Below are 14,988 nucleotides of genomic sequence, written 5' to 3' on the forward strand. Positions count from 1 at the left end.
TGTTCTGAGGGAGGCGGGGAGGATCTGATGTGCCCTGGGCCCTCTATGTGGCCTGGAGAGGAGGCGGATTGTTCTGGGCCGCTTCACTGTGCCATACAGAGGGCTGGACACCAAACACATTACACATGCATTTAATAGACACATTGGGGGGGGGGCGGAGAAAGAGAGAGAGCCCTCACTCCCAGCAGGCAGCTGATAAGCAGCGTGAAACAGGCGGGCGCCAACCCGCATTGAGCCGGCCTGGGAAACACCCACTCCTCATCTCTGCCTCTGGAAGGTGGGGAGGAAGGAGGAGGCTCTGAAGGGGGAGTCTCCGCAAGATGCTGAATGTGGATCTTGAAAGAGGGCGGGCGTTGGCACAGAGGGTGCAGGGGCGCTCTGGGGACTGTCGGGAGGCTGGGGGCTGGCTTGCGCTGGGGAGTGGGGTTTAGCCAGGACGCCAGGCTTCCTTCCCAGCAGCACAGGTGGGCCAGGGGAGCCGAAGGAGAGGGACCCAAGGATCCTGTCTGCGAGTGTAGACAGGCGAGGTCCCCAAGCAGGTGGGCCTCAGGGCAGAGGAAGGGGAGCCGAGTGGCTGCACCTAATGCTTGTAGCTCTTCCGGCTGGAGGACGTGGTGGAGACAAACTTGACACTGGAGCCACTGCCACCGAGGCCCCGGCTGCTACTGGCGCTGAAGCTGGAGCCGCCCAGGCCCGCACCCAGGTTGTGGCTGGTGCTGGTGGCGAAGGAGTAGCCGCTGCCCCCGCCGAGGCCCAGACTTCCGCCTCCCATGGCGCTGCCACCGCCGTAGCCGCTGGAAACGGTGGAGGTGACCACGGCTGCCGGGAGGGAGGGGACCGGGTCAGAACCGAGGGCGGGAGAGGAGGCCGGGGCGTCAGGGCCTGTGGCCTGAAGCCCCTGGGGGTGCGGGTGGGGTGGCCTCTCGGGCAGCCTCTGCCTCCTTCTAACCTCCAGGCCCAGGTAGCGAGCTCCGACCGCGCTCGGCCAGGTTGTCCGGGCGGCAGTGCCGCGCTCTCCGGCTGGTTCGGCCTCCTGCCTCCCCTCTGCTACTTAATGCCTCACTTTTCCTTCCAGAACTTAATGGAGACTTCTCGCCTCCAGGAAGCGATTCCTTCCCTTCGATCCCTTCGCACTCCCCTGCTCTGTGGGCCTGGCTCTGGTGTCTCTCTCCCTTCCTGGGGGGGGTGGCATGCACACACTCTGTGGGTGTCCTCAGCCTCTGCCCCCCGAATCTCAAAGCGGGGCTGGAGTAATCTTGCTAGGCCAAGTGACAGACGACCCACGGGCTGGCCCACTCTGCTCCCGTTCTCTCCACGACCTGCTTTTAACTTTTATAACCAACCACCACCTTCAACCTCTAGTGCCCTTACGTTGGGCTCTTCAGAAGGGAAACTGAAATAAAAACGGACTGTTCTGGAATGAATTGTGTCCTCCAAAAAAGTATCGGAGTCAATGCCTGTGAATGCAACCTTATTTGGCAACGGGATCTTGCAGATGGAATCCAGTTAAGATGAAATCACGAGGGAGGGCCCTACCCAATGGGACTCGTGTCCTTATAAGAAGAGGAGGGGCATCCACGTGAAGACAGACACATAGGGGAAGGGCCGTGTGACACAGAGACGGAGATGGGACTGATGCGGGGCAGTAGCACCAGGAGTTGACAGGTACCACTAGGCGCTGGACCAGGTGAGGAAGGAGGCTCCCCTACAGGTTTCAGAGGGGGCACGGCCCCGCTGACACCTGTTTTGAATCTCTAGTCTGCAGAAGTGTGAGACAATACATTTCTCTTGTCTGGAGCCCCCCGGTCTGCGGTACCGCGGTGCGGCCGACTTAGATGGCGCACAGATCACAGACTTGCAGGTGCTTTCAAGAGCAGGGCAACTTCAGAGCTTACGGCGGCCTTCCTCACGACTAGCGGAGGGTCTCCGGGGCTGCCAGACAAGGACATCAGCGAAGGAGGACAGCTGGGTCATTCAGAAGGCTCTGCCTTCTAGAATCATCGGTCAGTACAGTCACTGGTGTTGTGAATCCCGCATCAGGAAAGCCACATGCACTCGTAGGATGCAAGCGGTAAAGCTCATCCCTGTGGGCCTCACGAGGCCAGCAGTGGGCTCTGCGAGTGACTTCTGCTCTTAGCGGCGTGGGCTGTGGCCGCTTGCTCCCCCCACTCCTGTTCCTGAGCGGCTGCACCCGCTACCTGCCTATGGACTCTCACCGCCTCGGAAAGGTTGTTTGCTCTGCAGACCTAACTGGAGCAGCAGGGCTTCTCCCCACGCAGTTCCGGGAAGGGGCTGCCTTCCTGGCCGTGCCCTTGGGCCCAGGATGGAGGCATCTTCCTAAGGCCGAGGGCATACTAGGGTTTCGTAAATCCTGTCTGCAGTGAATGCTCGTGTCTGAATTAGACTTGCACCCCCAGCAAGAAAGGTGTGGGATCCTCTGGGAGGTGGGGGGGGGGCAGGACCCGTGCATCGTCTAAACCCATGCAGAAGGGTCACAGCAAACCTCCTATCACCCTCTCTGTGGTGCTCTGTCACAGGCAAAGAGGTAAAAATTGGGACATTAAGATCTCTCTTCTAAAAAATAATAATAAGACTCCTAATATGGCTCTCATCTTAATAAATTCAAGACCTCACACCTCAAAATGAACCTTCTCTGTGGGGTCCCCTCCAAAGGCTCAAGCACTCCCTCCAGCCTCCCGCAACACGCCGCGTCCCTTGCCCCCAACCACATGCATGCCAACTGACACCGGAGGATGTCATACTCACAGATGTTAACTGGAGAAACGCCCTCTCCGCTCAGCCTGATTGGGAGCAGGGGGGAGAAGGAAGGTTTGTTACTATTATGTCCAGCAGCTTGTGAGCATTTGAAATAACATTTTTGCAATTAAGTGCATTTAAAAAAAAAAACCCTTTATTATTTTTATTGCAGAACTAAGTGGAGGTTGGAATTATTTAAATACTAGTAGTACTAAAAATAATAATCTAATGCATGACACAAGGCGGAGTTGAGGTTCACAGGAGGAAGGCCTGTAATCTCAGAAACACAGTTTTTGGTTCAAACTGGGTAGACACTTGGAGAAAATTAAAGCTAATCATACACTAGGGCTGGTTGGAGAGGTAGGGCTCGTTAAGGAACAAGATTTCTCTTCCAACAATGGACTGTTGTGGAGCACAGGGCAGTGCTGGGGTGATGAGAGGTGTGGGGCCCCGTCTGAGTCATAAACATAACAATGACAATAATCAGCCTGTTATTGTAGCAACTGGAGTGATTTTGCTTTCCACGCTGAGGACAGAACTGGCCTTCGTTCATACACACATAGTCAGAACGGTAAAGAGGACTGTCTACCTGCCACCTGCATCGTGCCACTTAATTCTCCCCATGACCCCATTAAGCAGCTATTGCTACCTCAGTTTGGTGGATGGGGAAATTGAAAGGTTAATTCACTTGCTCACGGTCACAAAGCTAGATGTGAAGCCAGACTCATTTGGTCCCAAAGGCCAAATCTTCGGCCACTGAACCAAAAGACAGCTAGCATTTTTTTTTTTTTTTTAAACACTTGCTGTGTACGTTGTTCTAAGACCTTCATGTCTGGTCCCTTTTTTTTTTTTTTTAACCCTTTTAATAACACATGGGGATAGAAACCATGGTTAGGCTCATTTCACAGGTGGGGAATGAAAAGGTGAAGCAATTCGCCCTCGGTCACACAGCTGGTGATTGGCAGAGCACAGAGCTCCCACTGAGCTTTGGCCATCAGATGATTGGGACTTTTTATTCCATCGCCGAAGAATTTGAGGACCAGGGAAGGGATACTGACTTTCCTGAGATTACACAGCTAGTTAGTGGCCGGCCTGTCCGCACTAATCCTGCCACAACCTATGCTCAGCCCAGAGCCTCTCACACCACATATCCAGACCTGCCGCAGAACCCAATTGCTCCTTTGATAGAATTTGATTACTTAGGACCGGATCAGATCCTAGATTTCTATGGGGTGCGAAAAGCAGTTGTACTCCGAATACGGGCATTTGATAATGATTCACTGGCCTGGAAAGAAATGGCACTTCTTCCCCCACTTCCTGGCCCAGTTCTATCAGCATTTGGCTCCCTTTTCCAGGAGAGGAGGGGGCCGCAGCCACCTGCGTCCCTAGGAATGCTCCGGCAGCTGGAATGGAACTAGTGCCCCTGGCCTCACCTGCACTCCTCGCCCTCCAGCAGCTTGCGGTAGGTGGCGATCTCCACGTCCAGGGCCAGCTTGACGTTCATGAGCTCCTGGTACTCCCTCAGCAGCCGGGCCATGTCCTGCTTGGCCTTCTGCAGGGCCTCCTCCAGGTCCACTAGCTTGGCCCGGGCATCCTTGAGGGCCAGCTCTCCGCGCTGTTCGGCGTCAGCGATGGCCGTTTGCAGGCTGGAACACTACAGGAAGGGGAGGAAGCCACAGGCCTTACTGACAGCCCCGGGGCATGTGGCGCTTCTTGGGCAGGAGTCACTCCTGGGAACATGGTAGAAGGACCCTGGAGACATGGGTGGGCAAGGAGCTCTCGGCCCTGCCATACATTACCTGCTTCTTGATGCTGTCGATCTCGGCTCTGAGCCTCTGGATCACCCGGTTCATCTCGGAGATCTCTTGCTTGGTGTTGCGGAGGTCATCCCCGTGCCGGCCCGCTGTGACCTGCAGCTCTTCGTACTGACGGAATCAGAGCAGAGTCAGTCACCTCATCAAACGCCTGGACTGGGTACTCCCTGTGTGCGTAACCTGGCCCTCGGGGCCACCGGCAGGCCACCCATTCACTGATCATTCACGCACCTTCTGGCTCACTCACGGGGTGTTATTTCTTAGGCACGTGCTAGGCTCTGGGAGTATCATGGAGAGCATACTCAGACCCCTGCTTACGCTTTATTGGGGGAAATAGATGGTAATTAAATCACCACATTATTGAATTTATAGTACCCACCGGAAAAGTTCTCCGTTCATTGGAAATGAACAGGTAGCGTAACAAAGGAATCTGACCTAGACATGGAAGTTGAGGGGATGGGGTCGGGGAAGCACTTTCAGAGATGGAGGTGCTCCAGTTGCATGATAAAGGATGGGAAGGAGTGACCTAAGTGATAGGTTGGGGAGAGAACATTCCAGACAGGGGAGACAACCTGTGTGAAGACTCTGGGGCAAAAAGGAGCATGGCGAGCTTTAGGGGTGAGAAGGTGACTTGGTCAGTGTCCTTTGGGGATCCCAATCACAGATCATACATCCAGAGCCATGTGACCATGAATTTTGGTAGCCCTCCAGATGTCAGTGCTGGGGGAGCGGGGGAGAGGTGCAGGGAATAGGTGTTAGATGGAGCCAGGCTGGAGGGGTCATAGTTCTGAAGACTTTGTATCAAAATCCCCCATCTGAGGGAACCTGGGTATGGTGCATATCCAGGATGCATTCATTTCGGAGCAACAAGTGCCCCCTGTCACTTGCCCATACCTTTCCCAAGGAAGAGAGACGCTACCCGAGTGAAGATCTGTCTGGCTTTGGAAGTGCTGAGTGGCCCAGCTCCTCCATTTCTAGATACACATGGTTAAAGGGAGCAGTCGGCCCTACCAACAAAAGGAATTGTTCACTACAAATTTCAACCACTATAAATTTCAACTTAGGGACATCTCACCTCCACTCGCCATCTGCCTCTGCCTCTGCTTCTGCCTCTGCGGTGTGCACCCCTGGCACTTGAGACCCTCTTCCTTTCTACTACTTTGCAGTGGTAGGGACTAAGGCAGGGCACACAGCAGGGCAAAGGATGGAAGCCACACGTAGGTGAGCAGCTGGCCCTGGAAAGGGTCTGCATTGGGCAGGGAGCTGGTCTCATGGATTGGACTGCCCAGTCTACTCCGCCCTCCAAAGCCGAACCTTCTTCTGGTCATCTGTGACTTTGGACAGTCGCTCTCCATGGTCATCCCAAACCCCCCTCTTCCTGGTATAAACTCTGTTCCTTGGCAAAGTGCTCATGTCTGCCTTCCAGCCCCAAAGAACTGCTTGTGCAGCCTTAAATACCTCCCCCGTCCTTGGCAATCTATTGTCCGTGGATGCTTCCAAATGGAAGGAAGAGCCACCTCTTCTTGGAAGCTTTTTATTAACACGGTCTTTCTCCTTCCATGACCCCCCCCCCATTTACTTCATAGTCTCTCAGACCAAAAATAAACGGTTTGCAATTTGCTTATTTACAACTCTGTAACCCTATGTGTTGAATAAATAAGCCATTTAGAAATAGCTCTATGACTATTTCTGGGTTGCGTTGGAGTCTCACCCAGCCCGGACCAGATCCTAAGTGATATGGGGACAAGGGCTGTCCTGAGCACCTTGCATTCCCTGAGCACATGTTAGTGTGTATGGTTGGGTTTCCACACCCATTTCAAGTTGACTCTTCATGGTACCGGACACTTCTGCCCCATTGAAAGAAACAGAAATGCTCATGTATTTCCTGACATTCATGGATAAATGATTATTTGGGGCTTCAGGTAACAGTCATCCTGGAATCTATCACAGAGATGCCCACACTGACCTTGGTCTGGTACCAGGACTCAGCCTCAGCCCGGCTGCGGTTGGCGATGTCCTCATACTGGGCCTTGACCTCAGCGATGATGCTGTCCAGGTCCAGGCTGCGGTTGTTGTCCATGGACAGCACCACGGAGGTGTCACTGACCTGGGTCTGCATCTGGGACAGCTCCTGCAGAGCCAGTAAACCCAGCGTCACCAAGGCATAAAAAGAAAGGTTCTTGAAATCACGCTATTGACTACCTGTCCAGGTCAGGAGTCCCTTCTTTGGCATCCCTGGCAGGGGTTATTCCAGCCCTTCCTTGGGCACTTGCAGCCATTCAAGAACCCCCATGCCAATCCCTGAGAAGCTTCAGGGTCCCAGATCAATGTGATGGGGGTGTGACCCCCAGGATGGCTTCTCAAGACTCCCACTTGGGTGTTTTCCCTGAGTATGAAGGGTGGGTCACTGTTCTCTGGGCCAATAATATTGAGTTGAATATGACATATGTTGCTTCACATGCCAGCATAAAAGATTTCTTTAGGATGGAGAGAGTTTTAGGACCCTGCTTCCCTCTGTACAGTATGACTTCATCACTCCCACTTCCCTCTCCCCGTCAAAGACCCAGGTCTCTGCCTTCCCAGTGGTAGCGCCCAGAATGAGGCATCTTCAGAGGGCAGGAAGCACCCTGACCAATGAGTTGAGGGGCAACTTCTTTTTGAACTTTTCTAGGAGGGGAGAGGGAGGGATCTATCTTGATTCCTTGGGAATGCTACCCAGGGACCTGGGATTCGAGAATCGGCACTCCCTCCATGCTATGCTGTGGGGTCGGGGGAGCAGCCTCAGAGCTGGAGCTGGGTTTAGTGTGGCAAGATACCAAGCAGTTCTCCCAGGTGCTCATGACCACCCAAGTCCCAAATTGGAGCATCTGGGGCCTGATGGGTGGAGGCCCTACACAGATGACATTCTCTGCGCCATCCTTTTCTTTCCAGGCTCCAGACCTAGGAGGAACAAAAACATCTGCAGGCTCTTACAGCCTCAAAGAACATCCGCAAGAAGTTGATCTCATCGGTCAGAGAGTTGACTTTGGCCTCCAGTTCCACCTTGTTCATGTAGGCTGAGTCCACGTCCTAGAACAACAGCACAGGATGCTCCTCTGAGACCCCAGCCCCAAGCAGTGAGCCCAGAAGAAGTTGGACCGACTCCTCCCTGGCCCTTCCAAGTTAGATTTCAGCAAACTCTGAGTCTGGGCTTTGGGGTGGGGGTGAGTGATTGTGGAGAACGGGGGGCTTGAGTTCCCTGAGCTCACAGAGACCTTACAGAGTTAGTGGGGCCCTATACCGAGGGAGCATTTGGGCAGATTTGAGCTCTCCAGATACTCTCAAGGGTTATATGAGTCCCAAGGGTCATGTCTCCCCATACTCCAAAGATTCAGGGTCTTGGGAGCCCCAAGGGTCACGTCTCCCCTACTCCAAAGATTCAGTTTAGAATCTTCTCCTTTGAGAGACACTTCCACCCACCTTCTTCAGGGCCACAAACTCGTTCTCAGCAGCGGTGCGCTTGTTAATCTCGTCCTCGTACCTGTAAGCACAGAGGAGAGGGGGCGTGCGGTTGAGCAAGTGTCCAGGTGAACTCTTCCCGGGCTGAGGAGCGTTTCTGGTGTAGCAAGAGCTCAGAGACCTCAAATCCTTTCCGGCTCTTCTGCTGACCTATGTGTGACTTGGGGTGATTCACTTAACCTTTATTTCTCCCTCTATAAAAGGGGAATCATTTCGTCTGCCAGAAGTTCTTTTTTTTTTTTTCTCTCCTTCTTCTTCCTTTTGTAAGACTAGAAGGTGAGCACGGAACTACAAGAATAGAAATTTGTACTAATGAAACTCTACCTTGTGACCTTTAAAACACTTGGCTGCCTCAAGTGGCTTCTGGAACTATGGGGTAAATTTTGCTTGTTCAGGAAGGAGACCGTTCCTGGTAGATTTTGCTGTATTTTTACCGAACCTCAGAGCAGCCACGTGAGCAGCGGGCTTTTTAGTAAACAAAAGTGGCTCTAACTCTGAAGCCATGGGTCGGCCATCCCTTGGGAGGACCATCCCCTTTTGTTGGACACCTCACCTACTGTAGCCTGGATGATGGCCAAATTTTGCCTCCCTCGGGAGGATTGTCTCGCTTGTACACTAGCGAGTCTCCTGGGATTGCATCCCCTCAATAATAGGCAGTGCTTTGGGGGTTAAAGAATACTTTGGCTGTAAAATGGTATTTTGCCTTTCAGAGTATCAGTGATGCAGACATCACTTTGCAGTCATGTGGACAGGTCAGGGTAGGCTTCTTGGGAATAGTGATGCATGAGACGAGAGTCCCTTTGTCGCCCTACACCGTGCTATCTTCAAATCACAGAATGACGCCTGCAAGTTCCAAGCTCCCTGCTGGCACTGGCCTTTGCCCCTTTGCACCTCGCTGCTCCTTATAGAGACGAGTCCCGGGACTACTGTGCGTGACCGGAAGCCTGTCTTCCCCTTACCTGACTTTGAAATCTTCCACGACGTCCTGCATGTTCCTCAGCTCGGCGTCTAGCCTGCCCCTCTCCGTCGTGACGCTGTCCAGCTGCCGGCGGAGGTCGTTGATGTAGGTGTCGAAGAAGGGCTCCAGGTTCTGCCTCACTGTCTTGGAGCCCTGCTCCTGAAGGAGCTCCCACTTGGTCTCCAAGACCTTGTTCTGCTGCTCCAGGAAGCGCACCTGGAGGGGGCGAGAAGGAAATCTTGAGAAACTGGGGAGGCAGAGCCAGACACTCCAACTAATAAGGGAGAGAAGAAAAATATGCTTTGTCACCTGATACCCAACTGTCGGCTACATAACTGATGGCTCCAAATTGGAATGAGAAAGCCCTTGGAGCTACCCCACAGGTCTCCGGGGCTTCCACCCATACACCCGGGGCTTCCAGAGAACTGATGGGGTGGGCTTGGGGGTCTCTATGGGGAGGCTCTCCTCTTGGGTTGAGTGTCTCGACAACACCTGCTCTGGGTGAGGTTAGTTTGCTCAATGGAAACTCCTCCTGCGGAGAACAACTCGACTCTTCCCTTCGTGTTGGCTGAACCAACCACATGGCTTCCAGGGAAATGAGGGAGATTTCAAGGGCCTCTGGGGCAGTCTGGCCCCACTTGTGAGGTACCTGTGGAGCTGATGCATTTTTCCACAGGGAGGCCGTTGTGATACTGCTCCCTGTCGGGGCGAGGGCCTCTCCAAGAGTTCCTGCCACCCCGACCCAAGGGACGCGCATGCGGCCCCCGGCCTCACCTTGTCGATGAAGGAGGCGAACTTGTTGTTGAGGGTCTTGATCTGCTCGCGCTCCTCTTTCCGCACCCGCTGGATGGCGGGGTCGATTTGCAGGTTCAGGGGAGTCAGGAGGCTCTGGTTGACCGTGACCTCCTGGATGCCTCCGGGGGGGCACACGGGGAAGCCCAAGGCCCCGTAGCCTCCTCCGGCTGCGCCCCCATAGCCAAATCCACTGCCGGCCCCAAACCCGCCGCTGGCCCTGCCACCAAAGCCACTTCGGAAGCCGCCGCCACAGCCCCCAGTGGAGAGCCGCCGGGTGCCCCCCACGTTGTAGAGGCTGCGGCTCCCGAAGGCGGCCCCCCCGCTGCTCAGCCTGCCCGGCCCGGCGCTGCCCCCCGTGGAGCGGGCCACGGAGAGTGAGCTGAAGCGGGAGCGGCCCACGGCCGGGGTGGAGGCCGAGGCTGTGCTGAAGCTCCTGCGGCCGCAGGGCTGGAAAGTGACGCTGGGCTGCCTGGACATGGTGGCTGGGCGAGGCGGCGAGAGCTCCTGACACGGGTGCGTGCGAAGGGGATGGAGAGCACGGGGCGCCCTGGCTTTTATGGGGCCCCGGGAGGGCGGGCGCTGCCCAGGCGGCCTCTGATGGCATCCCCCAGGCATCCGCCCCTCTGGGCCGTGTCAGGGCCACTGGCTGCCTCCCTGCCACCCCCCTCCCCCCCCGTGGAAACTCCTTTCCAGTCGCAACTTGATCAGCAGACGGATGAGAAGCTCGCTAATTGCCTTCAGTCATGTCCTAATCATGCATCTAATGGGCTCTAAAAACACCGCCTGGTTTCTAAACCGCTTTCTTACGCCTGGGACCCACTCCCTCCTGTGCAAACATCGGTGTCAAAACAAGTGTCTGTGATGCCCTGTTTCCCAGGCCCTCCTGTTCCTCCTCCGCTGTGCTCCTTGCTCCTGAGCCTTTGCTCAGCAATTACCCGCTGTGTCCCCTGCTGCCCCCGCCCTCCGCTGTCTTTCCAGGTCCTAAAAATCCTGCTCGGCGCTCATCTTCCTTAGGAAACCACCCGGTTTTGATCGCCCCTTGGTTTTCCTCATATGCTTCCCTCTGTGTCGTGCAGGTCACACCTGATTTCCCTGCGGCAGGAGCATGTGCTCGTGCACACACACACACACACACGCACACACCTGCGCCCCTACATCCTGTCTGCTCCACTAGGGGACTCTCCGGACCAGACCCTCTGTCTGCTGTGGAGACAAGTTGTGAGTATGGGGAAGGTGGGTTTGAGTCCCGGCCCCGTCTCTTACTAGTCGTGAGCATGTATGACTGAAGGGTCAGCAGCATGTCCGTCCTGGGGCAGGGTCAGTGGGGATTTGAAAGGAGCACCACACATGTTCTTTTTCTCCATAATTTTAAAAAAAGTTTTTATGTATTTATTTTTATGTATTTATTTTTTTAATGTATTTATTTAGAGATAGATGAGAGAGAGAGAGAACCCAAGTAGGGGGAGCGGCAGACAGAGGGAGAGGGAGAAGCAGGCTTCCCGTGGAGCAGGGAGCCCGACACGGGGCTCGATCCCAGGACCCCAGGATCATGACCTGAGCCGAGGGCAGATGCTAAACCGCCCAAGCCACCCGGGCGTCCCATCTTTTTCTTTAATAACAGGCTTGGGGTCCTGGTAGGAAGATAGCACTGAAGTACATTAATTTATAAAAAGCTGCTATACCATAAAGCACTACCTCCCAGCTTTGTCTGAGGCTGCTTTATTCCAGAAGCTTCCCAGGCTGGCCATCCCCATTCAAGGCCGGGGATCCCTGGCTTTCCGTCTTCATCAGAAGAGCTCCAGTAGTTGCACCGAGTGGAGGGCGCCCGAGACATTGGTCTTGCTTTCCTTGTTGGTCTTGTGGACTGTGCCCTACGTCCCCTGCGGTGGAAACTGAAAGGAAGCCTGCAAGCTCCTGGCCTCGCCCTTTTCTGCATCCCATCCCCTGACTACCGTGGGGGGAGAGCCAGACAGAGAAACGGTCAGATTTTGTTTTGTCCTCCTGACCGCTTACTACCCGCAGTGGTTTCGAGAGCGAGCAGGGTGAGAGCGGAACCCAGATGTGTTCAGTTTCCGGACACAGAGTCCCTGAATCGGCAATTAAGCGGACAGTGGTCCTTAGCTCTGGAGAAGCAGAGCCCGAGTCCGTGACCTTCCCACACGGGTGTAAGGCTGGGGTAGCAGAGGCTCACCTGCCTGGAATGACAGCTGGGCACTTGCAGTGGCGGCTCTGTTCACTGAGCTATTTCCTCCCTGGGGCTGAGGCAGGCAGGGGCGGTGGGGGGTGGGGGGTGGGGGGAGCTTTCCCTCTGTTGAGAGATCGTTCGCGAGTCTCGGTTTCCAGGGAACCTATGAATCATGGCTTTTGTTGATACAGGGCAAGAGGAGCATAGGAGCTCTCCCGCCTGGCTGCTAAGGCGCTCGGGCCCCGCCGGGTGGTGCGTGCGTCTGGGGCGGAAAGAATAATTGTCTTTGTTTTCCGTAGTCATCGCGTGATAATCTCTTTCTCAGAGAAGAGGCATTTGTCTCCTGACCTGTGCTGAGCAAACCCTTCGGAGCTTTCTACGGAACAAAGGCCGAAGGAGCGTTAGGGCCCAGGGAGCGCCTTAGCCCATGTCCGCGGGAATGGGGGTCACCTCTGCTGCCTCCCATCACACTTTCCATGAGGCAGCTGACCCCAATCTGCCTCCCTTCCCAGGTCGTTCCTTTCTTTCCACGCCGTCTCCCGGGAGCCCCATTCCCAGGCTTTACCTCTCATCCCGTTTCCATTTGCCTCCGTGTCTGGGGCTGCCCATTTCTTCTCTTCTCTTCTAATTTTCCCACCCAAACTTGTTTCCGGAGCTGGACTGTCCCGCTCACTGGCCTTGGTGACATTAGATGGAAATGGATAACGTCTTTCACGTCTCTTCTTTCTTTACCCCCTTTTCTGTGACCTTTGACCTTCATCATGACCTTCCCCGTCCCCCCACGCCCCACCCGGTGAACGTGAATGCTTAGGACACCCCAGCCCCCTTGACGGCCTGTGTCACTGTCTGCTTTAAATTCTCGAAACTTAAAAATAAATAAATAAATAAATAAATAAAGCCTCGAAACTTGAGACTACTAATACTGTCTCTTTCCTTTCTGCTGCGGGAAGTTTTGTGTTTCGGTGTTGACGCCCTTTATAATTCTGCCTAAAACTCACCCCCGGGAAGGCTTCTCAGATAAACCGCACGCAGGTACTGATGCCTCCCTGCCCGTTTCCTGAGACCACCTGTGTTTGGCTTGCGAGTCCCTGGGTTTTTCCACTGCTTTGGTTTTCTGGTCGTCCTGGAGCTAGTTTACCTGTGAGGGTTAAGGAGGTTCCTTTCCTCCTGACTTGCCTCCTAGGACCCTAAATGGAACTGTGGCAAAAGTGCACCCAAGCTGGGTTGTCCAGCTTAGAGAAGAGCTGCATGTTCCCCTCTGCTCTCCACTTCTGAATTCCTCTGACTCGCTGTCACTGAGTCTGTCCGGAGGCATTTTCTTGAGGTTTGGGGGAGGGTGGATCAAGAGCCGTGGCATGTGCTCCGCTGCCCCAGGTTGGGAGGCCAGACTCTCTGGTTTCCCTGTTTCCTGTCCGCCCTGCTCAGGGTGGGCTTTCCTGTCCCCAGAGGGACACTGAGGTCCTTGGCTGTGGTAGGTTTTGAGGAGGTCAGGCTGGGCTGGCAGTCAGGACTGTGGAGGTCAGGGGAGGCGGAGAAAAAGGCCACGGAGGCCGAGGGGGTCCGTGGGGAGCACACCAAGGAGCTTTGGCTTCCTACCAGGCCAAGGCCAGAGAAGGGCAGGCTGGATGGAGATGGAGGGGGTTAGGTGATTCCTTAGAGCAGACAGTTTTAATGCACAGAGCCAAGTCCCTGACCCAGTATCAGAGGACCCAGCCCCCAAACCCTGTGCCTCCAATCCCTCACTACACCGGGACGGGCGTCTCGTACTACCTTTAGTTAAGAACTATTGATCAGGGGATCCCTGGGTGGCGCAGTGGTTTAGCACCTGCCTTTGGCCCAGGGCGCGATCCTGGAGACCCAGGATCGAATCCCACATCGGGCTCCCGGTGCATGGAGCCTGCTCCTCCCTCTGCCTGTGTCTCTGCCTCTCTCTCTCTCTCTCTCTGTGACTAACATAAAAAAAAAAAAAAGAACTATTGATCAGCACCTACTGTGTGCCGGATGTTCCCTGTTGCAGGCATGGGGGATCCAGCAGTGAACAAAGCACACACAACGCCTTCTTCCTGGAGTAGACGCTGAAAGAGAAAGCTCCGAGGCTGTCTGGAGGGGCAGCCACATGTGGTTCTGCGGGTTTACAGCTTCCAGGGCCTGAGCTCACAGAAGATAACTCTGTTGTGGTGCCTGAGACATCGCGACCAGAAACCCTTTCCTACCTGGGCTATCAGTGCATGCCAGGGCAGCCGGCTTCTTTCAGGTTTGGTACCTCTGAGAGTCGCCACCCACCCTGCCTCTGCGGGGGTCAGACCCTCCACCCCACAGCCCCCTTTGCTCCTGCTTTTAGTGGTAGTATCTGCTCTCCAAAGGGCACTTTATGTGCCAGTCAATCTCAAGAAGCCACCAAGATTCAAGACTTGGGATACCTAAGGGCTCATGGCCAGACCTCGCTTGGTCTGCTCCCTTCTGCTGCCGACACAACCAGGCATTTCCCTGGGGTCCAGATTTGATGGGTAGGCAGCCCTCACGTCCCTTTCAGACAATTCTAGCAACAAAATGGGGGTGCTCTTTTCATTCCAGCTTGGGTTTAAGCGAAGGTGGAACAATCCCTTCCCTCCACCATCAAGTTCTTCAGACGCACCCAACAGACGTGCACAAGGCAAAGCATGGACACATGGACGCGCATGTCTTTTTTTAAAAAAAGATTTTATTTATTTATTCATGGGAGACACAGAGAGAGGCAGAGACCCAGGCAGAGGGAGAAGCAGGCTCCCTGTAGAGGCCTGATGTGGGACTCGATCCCAGGACCCCGGGGTCACGCCCTGAGCCGAAGACAGATGCTCAAGCCCTCAGCCACCCAGACGTCCCAGACACGTGTGTCTTAAGAACAGTCACAAAACAGTCTAGATGTGACGTGGTGGTGCTGAGTGTGTCCGGGGAGAGAAGTGACATGAAGGGGTAGAATCAGGTCTTTGGAGCCTGAAGGA

General features: G+C 54.8%; 1 protein-coding gene across 1 annotated transcript; it reads right to left on the bottom strand.

Annotated features, from left to right (window-relative positions):
* Positions 1-115: 115 nt before the first annotated feature.
* Positions 116-10,925, bottom strand: LOC121480384 (keratin, type II cytoskeletal 75). Its single transcript, XM_041736896.1, has 9 exons — positions 9,802-10,925; positions 9,029-9,243; positions 8,031-8,091; positions 7,545-7,640; positions 6,538-6,702; positions 4,557-4,682; positions 4,191-4,411; positions 2,767-2,801; positions 116-819 (listed from the first exon to the last, which is right to left on the bottom strand). Exons 1-9 carry the CDS (start codon positions 10,435-10,437, stop codon positions 581-583), a joined length of 1,794 nt encoding a protein of 597 aa, XP_041592830.1. The 5' UTR covers positions 10,438-10,925; the 3' UTR covers positions 116-580.
* Positions 10,926-14,988: the final 4,063 nt, after the last annotated feature.

This window comes from Vulpes lagopus, chromosome 21 (genome assembly GCF_018345385.1).
Source record: "Vulpes lagopus strain Blue_001 chromosome 21, ASM1834538v1, whole genome shotgun sequence".
In the NCBI taxonomy this organism is placed as follows: domain Eukaryota; kingdom Metazoa; phylum Chordata; class Mammalia; order Carnivora; family Canidae; genus Vulpes; species Vulpes lagopus.

Bases quoted from the DNA above. Each gene is read 5' to 3' on its own strand.
- LOC121480384 (XM_041736896.1), bottom strand. From the start codon at position 10,437: ATGCCTGGGGGATGCCATCAGAGGCCGCCTGGGCAGCGCCCGCCCTCC. The intron at 9,244-9,801 runs GTGAGGCCGGGG...CGCCCCCTCCAG, and splicing joins TCGCCTCCTTCATCGACAAG to GTGCGCTTCCTGGAGCAGCA. The intron at 7,641-8,030 runs GTGGGTGGAAGT...CTGTTGTTCTAG, and splicing joins AGTTTGTGGCCCTGAAGAAG to GACGTGGACTCAGCCTACAT.